The following is a 12,716-nucleotide window of genomic DNA, read 5'->3' as shown; positions in this document are numbered from 1 at the left end:
TGTTTCCCATGTGAATCAAAGAAGGTTTATAGCTTTTCATAAGTTTTATTGACGTGTGGTACCGAGTGCCTGCCATAATGAAGGAAATTCATGTCAGTGGGAATATTAGAAAGAAAAAAAGAAGGTGATTTATTTGGAGCGGTATCTCTTCGTAAAGCTGGCTTAAATTTATAAGAATTTTCCAGCATCTGTCTAAAGATTTTGCTGATTTTTGTATCCACATGTGAGCAACAGGGAATACTATAATTGCACCACGCTGTTCTCAAAACAGTTCTGCAAAGATATACTGCATTAAGGTGGCCCTTTTATTAATGACACTGTACTTGGCAAAGGACCCAGCAACCGTATCAGTGAGAGAACCATGCAGAAACATGTTTATTTTAAACTTTCAACTTGGAGTCTCCTGTTTCACTGGGGTTACGTGGTTGTAGCTTTAGCAGAATTAGTCCTAATTTATACTGGCATAACTGAGTAGATTCAAACCTTAGAGACATACTGGCAGTACCAGTAGCATAAAAAGCTCTGGTTTTAGTATGGTACTTAGAAATGAGCCGGGAGATTTCCGCACTGGGAGAAGTTAACTGGAGAGGCTGATCAGACATGACACGTGGAAAGTTAGTGTCGTGGAACACTTCAAGCCTGCGGAGAGTGGGGTTTAGGTAGTATGTATACCTACCAAACTAATTACATCGTCTATTTTAGCTAATTAACATTCTTGGGCAGGGATCCAAATCTTAGTTAGGCAGGAGAGGTGGAGAGGCATATATATTTTATCTATAAGATAAGCCAAGTCGGTAGCAAAGCTCGCAGAAAGTAGAAAGAGTGTGAGAAAAAAAGCACTCTTTTCATCATTGTAATGATGATAATTACGGTAACAGCATGGGAGGGGAAATTTCAAAGTTTTGTAAGAAAATTTCACTTTTAAAACATTACAGTGAATTTTTTTGAAGGTTGCATTTGATTGTTTCATGTGTACTTGAAGACTTTATTAACTTGGCTATAAACCATCTTTCTTGCTATATTAAGTTGATCTGTTGAAGATAAAACCTCTTGCTCTTCAAAGTTACATTAGATGTTCCTTGTGGATGTACCAGTTCAGCAACAGTCAAAAAAGAAAAGATATTCTTGAGGGTCAGAGTCATCAAAATAAGTTATTATGGCCAAATATTAAATCTGTGAAGACAAGAATGCAGCAGTACCAGTTCCTGCAGGTGCAGCCTAGTACAATGCTGTTTATTCTAAGATAGTATTCCTATTAAATTTAAAAGGTAACATGAAATTGCCAGGCACTTCTGACTGATAAAGAATATTTTTCATCTTTAATTTACAATCTTTCTGAAAAAGGAGCTTGCCAAAAGATGTCCTGCAATCATTTGTGTCTGATTGTGCTTCAAATTTGCTTAGAATTTAAGTCCCCTGAAATGGTTTATTTGCAGCATTTCTGGATGACTAAGCCTGTGTTTTAAATAACAGCATGGATATAGGTAGGCACATAGGACTGGGAAGAAATCTCCATTACTGAGGGTTACTGAATGCATCCTTTTTTCTCTATTTCATACGTCACTCATTTTAGACTCTCTTCCTTATGAAGCAGAGACACGTACGCTCTGAAATACACTGACCTTGAGTGAAATTCTTCACCTGGCCACTTGGACTTTATGCAGGTGAAGAGAGAGATGGTTTGGGAGGAAAAATAAAATCTGCTCTCCAGCCAGGTTTCCCGTATTTCATGTGCCTTTGAGGCATATATGACATAGGGGCATTCACTGACCCTGCCCTCCTTGCTGCCTTCCCACTGCAGCACATTTTAAGTTTGCAGACCTTCTTGGTCCTGCATCAGTCCCTGTTTTCTTGTGTACTGAGGTACACTGGGCACTCTGGAGATTTCTAGTTAGTTCTCAAATGGTTAACTGTGGAGGCGGTGTTAGGAAAGGATAGAGGTTTGGTTTTTTTCAGGCAAATAAATACAGTAACTGGGCTGAAGCTGCTATTGAAAGGCAGGCTGCAATGTTTACATGGCTCTGACGTGTAAGGCGGCAATCGATCCACCATGGATGTCGCGCTCTGTTCATTTCTGGCAAAGAGGTACTTTGTTTATTTCACCTGTAACAAAGCCTTGCATCATTCCACAGCCTCTTTAGTAAATGAAATGGATCTTCTCTTTTGTCTTCAATGTCAGGTTCATCCACAGTTGTAAATAAATAACAATTTAATATAACTTCAGTGTCTTTTGATTCTGCCATTACATCTGTTAGCTCACCACTTTCCCTTAAGACAGAGAATGTGATAAAAAACAGTGAAACATCAGGAATAGACATGCTGGTACTAAACTGTTAATTTATTTGAAAAATAACAGGGCTTTCTTCCTTTCTAACTTTTACTATTTACACTGGAGAATACCCAGGCCTTTTATGACACAGGCACAGAGACAGACAAGTGCATCATATAGTTCATAAACTGATGAAGCTCTGTCTTATTTGATTTGTAGTCCTTCTTTTTCCAGAACCACTGTGCAGGCGGTTAGAAAACGCCAAGGAAGAGATTTTTAAATGCTGCTTGTTTAGTCCACTCTTGTATTTTGCAGCTGACACCAGTCTTGGAACAGATGATGTTTACGATGATAAAGGGTGCCAGTGTGATGTGTCAGTAGAAGATCTCACCCCTGCTCTTAAAACTGTCATCAGAGCAATCAGGTGAGTAAAAAATACTGAATGAATAAATATTTGAGATTTCCTTAATTAAAGTACTAATTAACTGCATGTCAGTTAGTAAAATGGTAGTTGAACTTATTACATGTGTATATTTATTATGTAACTAATGCTAATATAGTTTATTTATGCTTCCTTTTCATCAGTATTGTATTTACAAGTAAAAATATTTTATCTGTTCTGTTATCAGCTTTTCAATGTCAAAAAATTTACATGATTTGACTCAGAAGGAGAGTAATGAATGCTGGTTTCCACTATATCTCCTGTAATCCAAACTACTGTAATCCAGTTTGACGGAGTTTTACTGAATGTATATCACTGTGCCTGGAAAAGTGATTTTCTTTAAAACTTTAGGGTTTTTTTGCATTTTCATATTCCTGAAACTGTCTGTCATGTGACTTTCATTGCCACTTTCTTCTGGTAACAGCAGAATAATTACATTTATTCAGTTGTGCAAAGCTTTGCCTGCCACTATCCGTTGAACTAAATATAACCCCAATAATTTAAAACTAATAGTCTCCTTCTTTTCCAAGAAAGTAGCAAACTGCATCAAAACTTAGAAAATTACCTGCAATGAAAGCTTAAACTTAGCATTCACCCTCCTGAGACTGACAAGGCTCTTCATCTTCCTGAATATTTGGAAGTGCAAAACCTGGCAGGCCAAATTCCTGCCATAAGGAGTAAATTGACAAGGAAGAAGAGCTCAGGCATCCCCTTTCTGCTGACAGGGAGCCCCAGGTTATTGCTGGGGGTCACCCCACTGGCTCTGCGTCACGGCCACATCAGCGCCCAGCGCCCTTCTTGCGCAGGCAGGCAGCAGCCGCGGGGGTTTTCTTCAAAACCCTATGGAAAGATGATGTTTTCCTGCAGGGAGACTCTCACCTTAGTTCTGTCAGCACTAGGGGAAGAAAGAACTCGAGCTCTTTATCAAATAATATCATAGAGTGGTAACCGACAGGGCACTTGTACTTCCTTCCCCTTTTTCCCCTGATTGCCAATAGAGACGGATAGTGAGTAAGGCTGTTTCTAGCACTTTCCTACTAGCACAGACAGCTTGGCAGATCACTTGCACACATCTGTTCCAACCATTTTTCCAACCTGCCTGGAAATGACCTCAGAGGACATGTCAGATACCAGGTCCATGTCCACAGCCGCTGCAACCGGCAACTCAAATGTCACTGCCGAGAACCATCTCTTGCCAGCAATGTTACAGCAGGGGACAGAAATCCTTCTACACAGTGGAAACCCACCTACAAGGACGAGCTATTCCTTCAAATGGAAAGTGCTCAAATTAGGAACAATCAGCATAATTCATTGGCTGTGGTGCCAAAGATCCTTGTCTGCGATGTTGCATTTTAAACAGACTGGTTGACTCTTGGCTCCAAGTGCACCTTGGCACTGTACTGCCAAGTGATACCAATGGTCATCTCATTCTTAATTCTGTCCAGATTCCTCAAGATCAACTTGACATTTTGATACTAAATTCATAGAGCTTGTTTTCAAAGGCACCACTGGATTGTTCAGTGCATCATCACCTGCTGCTTTGCCTGGTTCTCCTGGTAATTATCAGTTGAAATGGAAAGTAACCAAATGTGAAGGACCTAGTTGTCAAACTTTCTCCACAGTGCCATCTGCAGAAATGTCCTAATAAGAAGAGCAAAGATGCAACAGTTTGATTGTTCCAGACGTGCACTATTGAACTGATAAGAGTCAGCTTTTTAGATTACCTCTAACTTTTTCTCTGCACACTTGGCTTACCAAACACCAACTCGTTTCAGCCCTGAGGCTGAGAATAAGAATTCTGCACCTCCACTTGCTATCAAGTAATGAATGTCTCCCATCTCTCCCTGCAAATATTAGTGTTTCACTAGATTACAAGCAGCACATGCCTCTTGCTTCATAAACATACCTTTGTTTGAGATCTGTAAAGCAGTAATGTGGTATGATCTTCTGACTTCTGTTTAATGCTATACCTTAATCTCTCAAAATCAAGAGACTGATAATTCAGTTCATCAGGTAGCTGATACTCCTCTTTCTTATTATTCAGAGTATCTGTTACCTGACTAGACTGGCATCTATGCAAACATCTGAAGAAGGATCTGAGACACTATATAGTAACTGTAGAATTTCAAGATGATAACATCTGCCTATATGGAAACTTTGTGCCTCATTTTGAAGTTCGTTTTTAGCAACGGCTTTGAATTGCAAAGGCACTGGGGGAGGGTGGAGGCTGTTTTTCCTTTCATGCTGGTACACAGGAGCAGATGAAGACAGAAGGTACTTGCATAGCTTCATGAGACACTACGCAAAAGACCCCAAATGTAAGCACATACAGCTGAATCCATTGTGGCTACATCACCTTGAAAAATTGCAATAAGGGAGAGTAATTATTTTTTTTCCTGCTTAGAGCTGGGTACAAATTGTTTTACAATGCAAATGGTCCTTTTGTTTTGGGGAAAAAATGAAATTAGCAAAATTAATTCATGCCTGGGGGTTTACAGAGGTAGGACCTCTCTCAGTTTTGTAATCAGAAAGAACTGGGTTTTTTTCTGTGAAAGGAATCTAGAATATGCTGGTTACTCTTAGGTTGGACAGCCTTGAAGTACCAAAAGATGAAAACTGGGATAGTTAGAATCTTTCGTTTCAGTAATTTCAAAGTGTACTGCTTCAGTTTTGAACTTGCTTATTTACATCTTTCCCAGGACTACCTTATTCTTCAAAACAACTTTTTGATTTTAACCATAAAACACCCCGAAACCTTAATTTTGAAATGGTCAAAACAGGAGACGGAGAAAATAGTCTTTTCCTGAAAACCACTTCAATTTTTTAACACATTGGCCCTTTCCAAAAATAGGACCCCCTACCAGTCTTACTGAAGACCCACTGGGCAGAGCTGTCCAGTAACATGTCAAGCTGCCAGTCTTCTCTTAAAGCCCCTCAAGCTGAGCCTTCCACAGCCCCATCTCTTGTGCAGCCCCCTCCACCACCACCCTTACTACAAACTCTCCATCAGGAAAGATCAACTGAGGCAGTAGAGAAAGTAAGAAAAATCTGCTTGATGCATTTACACAGTGTTATCATAGAATCATAAAATGGTTTACGTTGGAATCTTTAAGGAATGACCGTAAAGATCATCTAGTTCCAACCCCCTGCCATGGGCAGGGACACCTCCCACTAGACCAGGCTGCTCAAAGCCCCATCCAGCCTCGCCTTGAACACCTCCAGGGATGGGGCATCCACAACCTCCCTGGGCAACCTGTTCCAGTGTCTCACCACCATCACAGTGATAAATTTCTTCCTGATATCTAATCTAAATATATCCTCTTCCAGTTTGAAGCCATTACCCCTCATCCTGTCACTACATGCCCTTGTAAAAAGTCCCACTCCAGCTTTCCTGTAGGCCCTCTTTAAGTCCTGGAAGGCCACTACAAGGTCTCCCTGGAGCCTTCTCTTCTCCAGGCTGAATAACACCAACTCTCTCATCAGCCTGATGGGAGAGGTGCTCCAGCCCTCTGATCATCCTCGTGGCCCTCCTGCAGACCCTCTCCAACAGGTCCATGTCCTTCTTATGTTGGGGGCCCCAGAGCTGGATGCAGTACTCCAGGCAGAGCCCCACGAGAGCAGAGTGGAGGGAGAGAATCACCTCCCTCAACCTGCTGGCCACGCTTCTTTTGATGCAACCCAGGATAAATGTTGGGGAGCAGGGAACAGGTGAGTAGCATGGTGAAACGTGGTGTGCTCCACAGCACGCCTTGGGCATCAGTCCTGCTCCTTGCAGCCTCTGCCTGGGATCACAGCAGTGCACAAAGCTGTTCTTGCTAGCAGTACATTGAGCCTTTGTGCCAGCAGGCTTTTATAGCACTACTCAACTGGCCCTAGTCTTGTCGTGAACTAAAAGCCATTAATATCCTGCAGAGTTCTTGGAGACTAACAAAACAACATTGCATTTTCCAGCTCTATCTGTTAGTTCACAATGATGGATGTATATAAAAGAGACTAAAAAGAAGATGAGGATACCTTGTTTCCATATATTGCGATGTCTCTGATCATTTTTCATAGCAAGAGGCACTAAATTCTGTAATACTCTCCACAATGGAAATGATGGGATTATTTTACTATTTATGGAATATAAAATTAGATTTGAGAAGCATAAATAAATGTGCAGTAGGAAATAACTGCAATGGCAGGAAGATGAACTTGCTGACCTAAGAGGTCTTTCCTCTCTTTATCTCTAGTGATTGCATAGATATGTTTTCATTTGTTGTTAATAAGAAATAATAATAATAAATGTAGCTAAACATAATGAAACTTGAGAATTCTTGAGCTGATAAGCTGTATAGTTGAATAGCCATACATATTTAATAGCCAAAGAAGGAAAATATAATTTACCACTTATGTTTAGTCTTTGAAATGTTGCTGCTACACCTACAAAATGTCATTTTAGCAGCCGTTATGAATTTGGTGGTGTTTCAGAATCCTCTATTTCTTCTAAATCCCATATTAAATTGTGCATTTTACGCCCAGATGGTCTACAGAGTCTAGGCAAGGCTCTTAGATGTGTCCTTCGCTACGACAGCACTGTGCTTGGCAGAAAACAATGTCTCTGGCTCCTCGGGGATGGGTCAGTCCAGGAGAGGCAGGAGGCAATTTTGACCCACTCACCCCACACATCGTGGAACTATCTCTCAACTTTTGTCTGTTGGACTCCCTGTATTGGATCCCGATATCTTCTGCATGTTGCAGTTTACCAGGAAGAAGGGTTATTTGGCAAGCCAAGGGTAGAGAGATGGAGGAACCATCAAAATTACATCTTTGTGTGCACCTGCTTTCCTGAGGTAGTAAAGTGAGAAAACAACCTGTGGGCACCTCACCTAGCTATGGGTAAAACAACCTGCCTGCTTTTTAATCTTTAAGGCAAGGGAGGTTTAGATTGGATATTAAGGAAAAATTTCTACACCAAAAGGGTTATCAAACATGGGAACAGGCTGCCCAGGGAAGCGGTGGAATCGCCATCCCTGGAGGTATTTAAAAGACGGGTAGACGTGGTGCTTAGAGACATGGTTCAGTGGTGGTTTTGTCAGAGTTAGGCTGATGGTTGGACTCGATCATCTTAAGGGTCCCTTGCAACCTAGATAATTCTATGATTCTATGAATCCCAGAAGAATCAAGCTCTATTTCTTCCTGAGATATTGACAAGACTGACAAGATACAGGTTTAAAAAAAATAGCAGGAGTACGACAGGGCTGCACAGAGGATTAGAGATGTTCTGTCTTGGTGCCAGTCTCAGTAAAGTGCACTAATGACAAGCAGAATAGCTTTTAATACTGGAAGGGGCAACATGAACAGAAAATAAAATGCAGTAAATGCCAGGAAAGATATGCAACCTACGGGTTCAGAAAACAGTGTAATTCTAGATCGGTGCTGATCCTGCATTTGACAAGAGTTAAATGAAATGGATGCTCCTTTTGGCTGCTAGAGGTCTATAAGACAAAGTTGGTCCTGGGCCTGTCACTTTCTACAATTATCAGTGCACGTAAAGGTTAGTGGGACCTGCGGTTTAGACATTAACTATAGGCAAAGCACTTTGATATATTGGTCTAATTCAACACAAAAGACTTTTTTTTCTACTCTCCTCTGGATGCATCATTGAAACAGGCTACTTTTTATAGCTAAGTCTCACCGGAAAATTGTCACATTTGTGACTTGAGTAAGTTTACAGCCGTGTATCGTCGATCACGTTAGATTTCAGTTATAAAATACCCCCTCGCTACACGGCATGCAGCGATTTAGAAATACAAATAGTGTTTTAAAAAATCATGGGGACTACAGGCTTCGGGTTTGGGGGTTAATTCTTACTTTCAATTACTGCCTTGTGGTCAGTACCAGCGGTTCAGTATTGCCCGTGGCGACTCCGTTTCGTTTATGATGAGTCTCGTTTGCCCCCTTGTGGTATAACCAGAAAAGACAGACCGAATTGTCATTTCCCCTGTTCCTCCTGTTTTGGGTCAAGGGCTGGTGCTTCAAATACTTGGGGTATGAAGAACCTTGTGCTCATTTTCCCGTTTTTTTACGGGTAGGTTATCCACCTGTGCCCGCATAACTGAACCCTTCGTTTTTATCACACAGGAACGCACCAAAATGAGCAACATTTTATTCTAGAAGCACGAATGAAGGAACCTCAAAGGCTTTTTTTGTTCATTACTTTCAAATATCCTCTATATAGTTGCAATAATCTTTCAGGATGGGTGCTCAAGTCTATGAAGTTCAATTGCGTAGTTATTTCGAGATATAGAAAGAGAAATGAATTTTTAAAATTGACAGTAAATAACTACGGAGAATCAGCTAAAATTAATAACTGCAAAGCAGTTGCTAGGCTCCATCACTGAAAGAAGTCAGGTTTTCTGTTTCTTATTAACTTTCAGGATTTTAAAGAGCCAGCCTTTTATAACCCTTCAGGTTTTTGCACAGTTTTTGTAAAATTCCGTATATTTGAAGCAAAAAGGAGTAAGCAATATGGGTCTGTTCCAAACCCTGGTGAAGTTAATTACGAGAGCATCACATGAGCTAATGCCTAAACCAGAAATAGTACAGTTACACCTCACTGATACAGCCGTGATGCTTTTGGTCTTGCGTTTGACTTCTAAACACTATGAACGAACTGCCTAGATAACCAAAAAACCTGTTGCAAAGCTGCAAAGCAGTGTGCACACTGATTAAGAAGCTTCTGTGGCTGTTAATGAAAATCAGTCTTCTGTCTCTTCTCTTGTAAAATCACCCAGTTGTGGCAAATTCAGTTGTCTTCAATTATGCTATTAATCCTCTGGCTCAGCTTTTCTAACAGAGTTTCATATTTTTGCTTTATCAAGAGCATGAAGTAAAAAATTGTGATTACCAAAACAGAGAGAATAATAACAAGAAAAAATATACTTTCTTGTATGTCAGCTACATCATTTACTCTTCGTAACCTGAATAAAGAACTAGATTCCAGGAGACTGTCTGCGCTGCCAGACTATTACGAACAGAGCATCTGGGCATCATTTGACAGCTAAAAAGAAAAAAAAATCTGCATCCGAGCTTCAGAGGCCTTCAGATTATAAAAGATGCCAAAAGCCATTAGTCTGTGGAACTGGCTGACAATGGAAAAGAGGAAAGTGCATCATCTGACATATTTAAAACTGCATGGAAATTCAGTCCTGAACTGTCAAAGTGATGGACTTCTCCTAATGGACCTTTTCCATTTTTAATTTCTATAATCAGTATCATACTTCAAGCTCTATACCAGTGACAAGCAATCTCATTTTTAACTGGAAGTTACCAGAATGAGAAATATCAAGAACTAAGCACTCTGGGAAAAGGCTGATATTGTTTGGAAGAACATTTACGTACAATACAGAAAACAGTAGAGGATCACTCTATATTATTAATCTGACTCTACATACATTATGTCTGTCCTAACAATAAATAGTATGGTTTTCCTAAATTCTTCCACTAAAACACTACTTATCTAATTTATCACAGAGTGAAGGCCATTTTTTTGCTTTTTATTATCATTCATTGTCTTATACATACCACGATAAACACAGAGGGAATACATTAGCATGAAATATTGGGATTTGGAATAGGACACCAATTCACTGTCTCTCTTTTTTAATTGCAACAGACAGCAAACAATATCAGCAGTTTGGCCCTAATGGGGATTCATAAGCTCTGTAACACAGACCAGAATGGCCAACGCACCTGATCCCTTGACTTCTGTCCCAGCTCTCACACGGTTCTCTCTTCCACAGTCCTCACGTAAACCGAGGAGAACCGCGGCTGTTACCAGCTGACCTGGAAAATCAGCTCACTGTCATTGACTTTCCAAATTTGTCATTTCTATTATTTAAGAGGAGCTACTTAGTGGACATCACATATTGACATAAGCATCCCAGAAACTTGTGCAAATTTCTGTGCACATAAAAAACATATGCCATTCATCAATTTTTGGATATTTACTGTTATCTGATACTTGGTATTCTGCAGTAAAATTCAAGGAAAACAAAATCACCAATGCTAATTAAACAGTAATTTCCATAGATTTCAATATGTAACAAATGCGAAAAATTCTCTTCAGCCTGCAAGTTTGATCTTAAGTCTGCAAAATAAATTAAAAACAAATACTTAGGCCTGAACATTAATTAAAAATAAACACTGATGAAACATTAATTGGGTGCATAAATTGAAATTTTTTACAAAACAGAAAGGAAAGAACTTAAAATGAGCTCCAGAAAAAGAATACTATTATTTAAATTGGTGCAATCAACTTGTTAGGCGAATCTTTCCTCTAACAAGGAGAGAAATAGCTTCAGCACAAACGCAGCTTACAGAATATCTCAATAAAGTCAGTGGGACTAATCCCAGGTTTAAATTAAGCATGTACTTCAGCACCTTTCAAATCAGGCACCTAGCATAAAAAAGTCAAATAGGTGTATATCGATAAACTAAACACGCTCTCTGCTCTTTAAAATAGCGTTGCCTGGTGTCTCTTACCTAACAATTCAAAGGCACAATCTGTTTCTACTTACACATTTGTACTTCCGAAACCAATTTTGTAAAGGTAAAAGTTCACTTGCACAAGCTGTATTGAAAATATCTTCCATTTTAAAATTAGCTGTCAAATTTTGTGAGTGGAATATATTGTATTGTTTCACAGCTGTTGAAGATTAATCAGTGAAATGCTTTTTCCCCACAGAATTATGAAATTTCATGTTGCGAAGAGAAAGTTTAAGGAAACACTTCGTCCATATGACGTCAAAGATGTCATTGAACAGTACTCAGCAGGTCATCTAGACATGTTATGCAGGATTAAGAGTCTTCAGTCACGGTAAGGAAAGAATAATTTCTGCTCTGCATAAGCATCTTATCTTATGTCATTCACTGCATAATGAATATTGGTGATGTTTATATATTTATATGACGTGTTATATTTGGGTACAAATTGCCATCCATGCTTCAGCCCAGCCTGTCTTCCTGCAAACACAGCTGAGCCAGAAATTACATTGTGGGTAAAAACAAACAAAACCCCATATATCTAATTGGCCCCAGAAAATGGAAGTCGGAACAATATAAAAGGTAATCCTTTATCTGAAAAGTCCCTTCATAAACAAGGAATTTAGTCATGAGGTTGCCAAAAGGGTGGGGTAAATGCTGAGGACTGCCTTTCTCCCATCCCAGACTTCCTCTTTTCACATAAAAGAAATTGGGAACTACTGGTAATGTAGTATTTGTGTAGTTTTTATGTTCTAGATTCCCAGCAACAATAATTAAAAAAAAAAAACAAAACAACAAAATACAACACTGCATCATGTGTACCATTACCAGTATCAGGGCTGAGCTTCCTGCTTCAAACTGACCAGTTTCCCAGGACTCGATGCTGCTGTCAGGACCAGAGAGCTGAGGGTGGCACTGGTACACCTGTTCCCCCTCCCCAGCATCAGGCTACTGGGGAGGCCACCTCCTCTCTCACCCTCTCAGCAAGTCTAGCCCCGGATCTCCCAGATGATGGCTAAGTTCTGGGCCCCGGTTAGTACCAATGGAAAAGAAATGCTCAAAAATCACTCTCTTTTTTTTTTTCTTAATTAATAAAATTGTCTTTTTTCTCAATTGCTTCTCTGAAGTACTGTGATTTTCATTTTTAAAGCGCTTCCATATCCTCACCGTTTTCAGGAATCACAGCAGCTTTTGATTTCTCTTACAGCGTTGACCAAATTCTTGGGAAAGGACAAATCACAGCAGATAAAAGAAGCAGAGAAAAGAATCCTGCAGAGAATGAGACAACCGATGACCTCAGTATGTTAGGGCGCGTAGTCAAGGTGGAGAAACAGGTAGAGTGATTATTTGTCACTTTGTCTTGCTCTATTGCTCATGCCTTTTGTGTATTTTATTTCCAGTTTCAAAGGCTGGACAGGTAAAATATTTTTTTTCTAATATCTGCTTTATTTACATGATGAAATGAAATTGGTATGAATT

General features: G+C 39.8%; 1 protein-coding gene across 3 annotated transcripts in view; it reads left to right on the top strand.

Annotated features, from left to right (window-relative positions):
* Positions 1–12,716, top strand: part of KCNQ5 (potassium voltage-gated channel subfamily Q member 5) — a 306,072-nt gene that overhangs the window by 287,543 nt on the left and 5,813 nt on the right. For all 3 annotated transcript variants that reach the window (XM_063330168.1, XM_063330167.1, XM_063330166.1), the window contains 3 exons: positions 2,585–2,693; positions 11,440–11,571; positions 12,445–12,571. In XM_063330168.1, the coding sequence (XP_063186238.1) occupies positions 2,585–2,693; positions 11,440–11,571; positions 12,445–12,571 (368 nt within the window). The remainder of the gene's footprint in view (positions 1–2,584; positions 2,694–11,439; positions 11,572–12,444; positions 12,572–12,716) is intronic.

Source organism: Chroicocephalus ridibundus, chromosome 3 (genome assembly GCF_963924245.1).
Source record: "Chroicocephalus ridibundus chromosome 3, bChrRid1.1, whole genome shotgun sequence".
Lineage (NCBI taxonomy): Eukaryota > Metazoa > Chordata > Aves > Charadriiformes > Laridae > Chroicocephalus > Chroicocephalus ridibundus.
The sequence above is the reverse complement of the archived record's forward strand: the minus strand, read 5'-3'. Positions and strand labels throughout refer to the sequence as shown.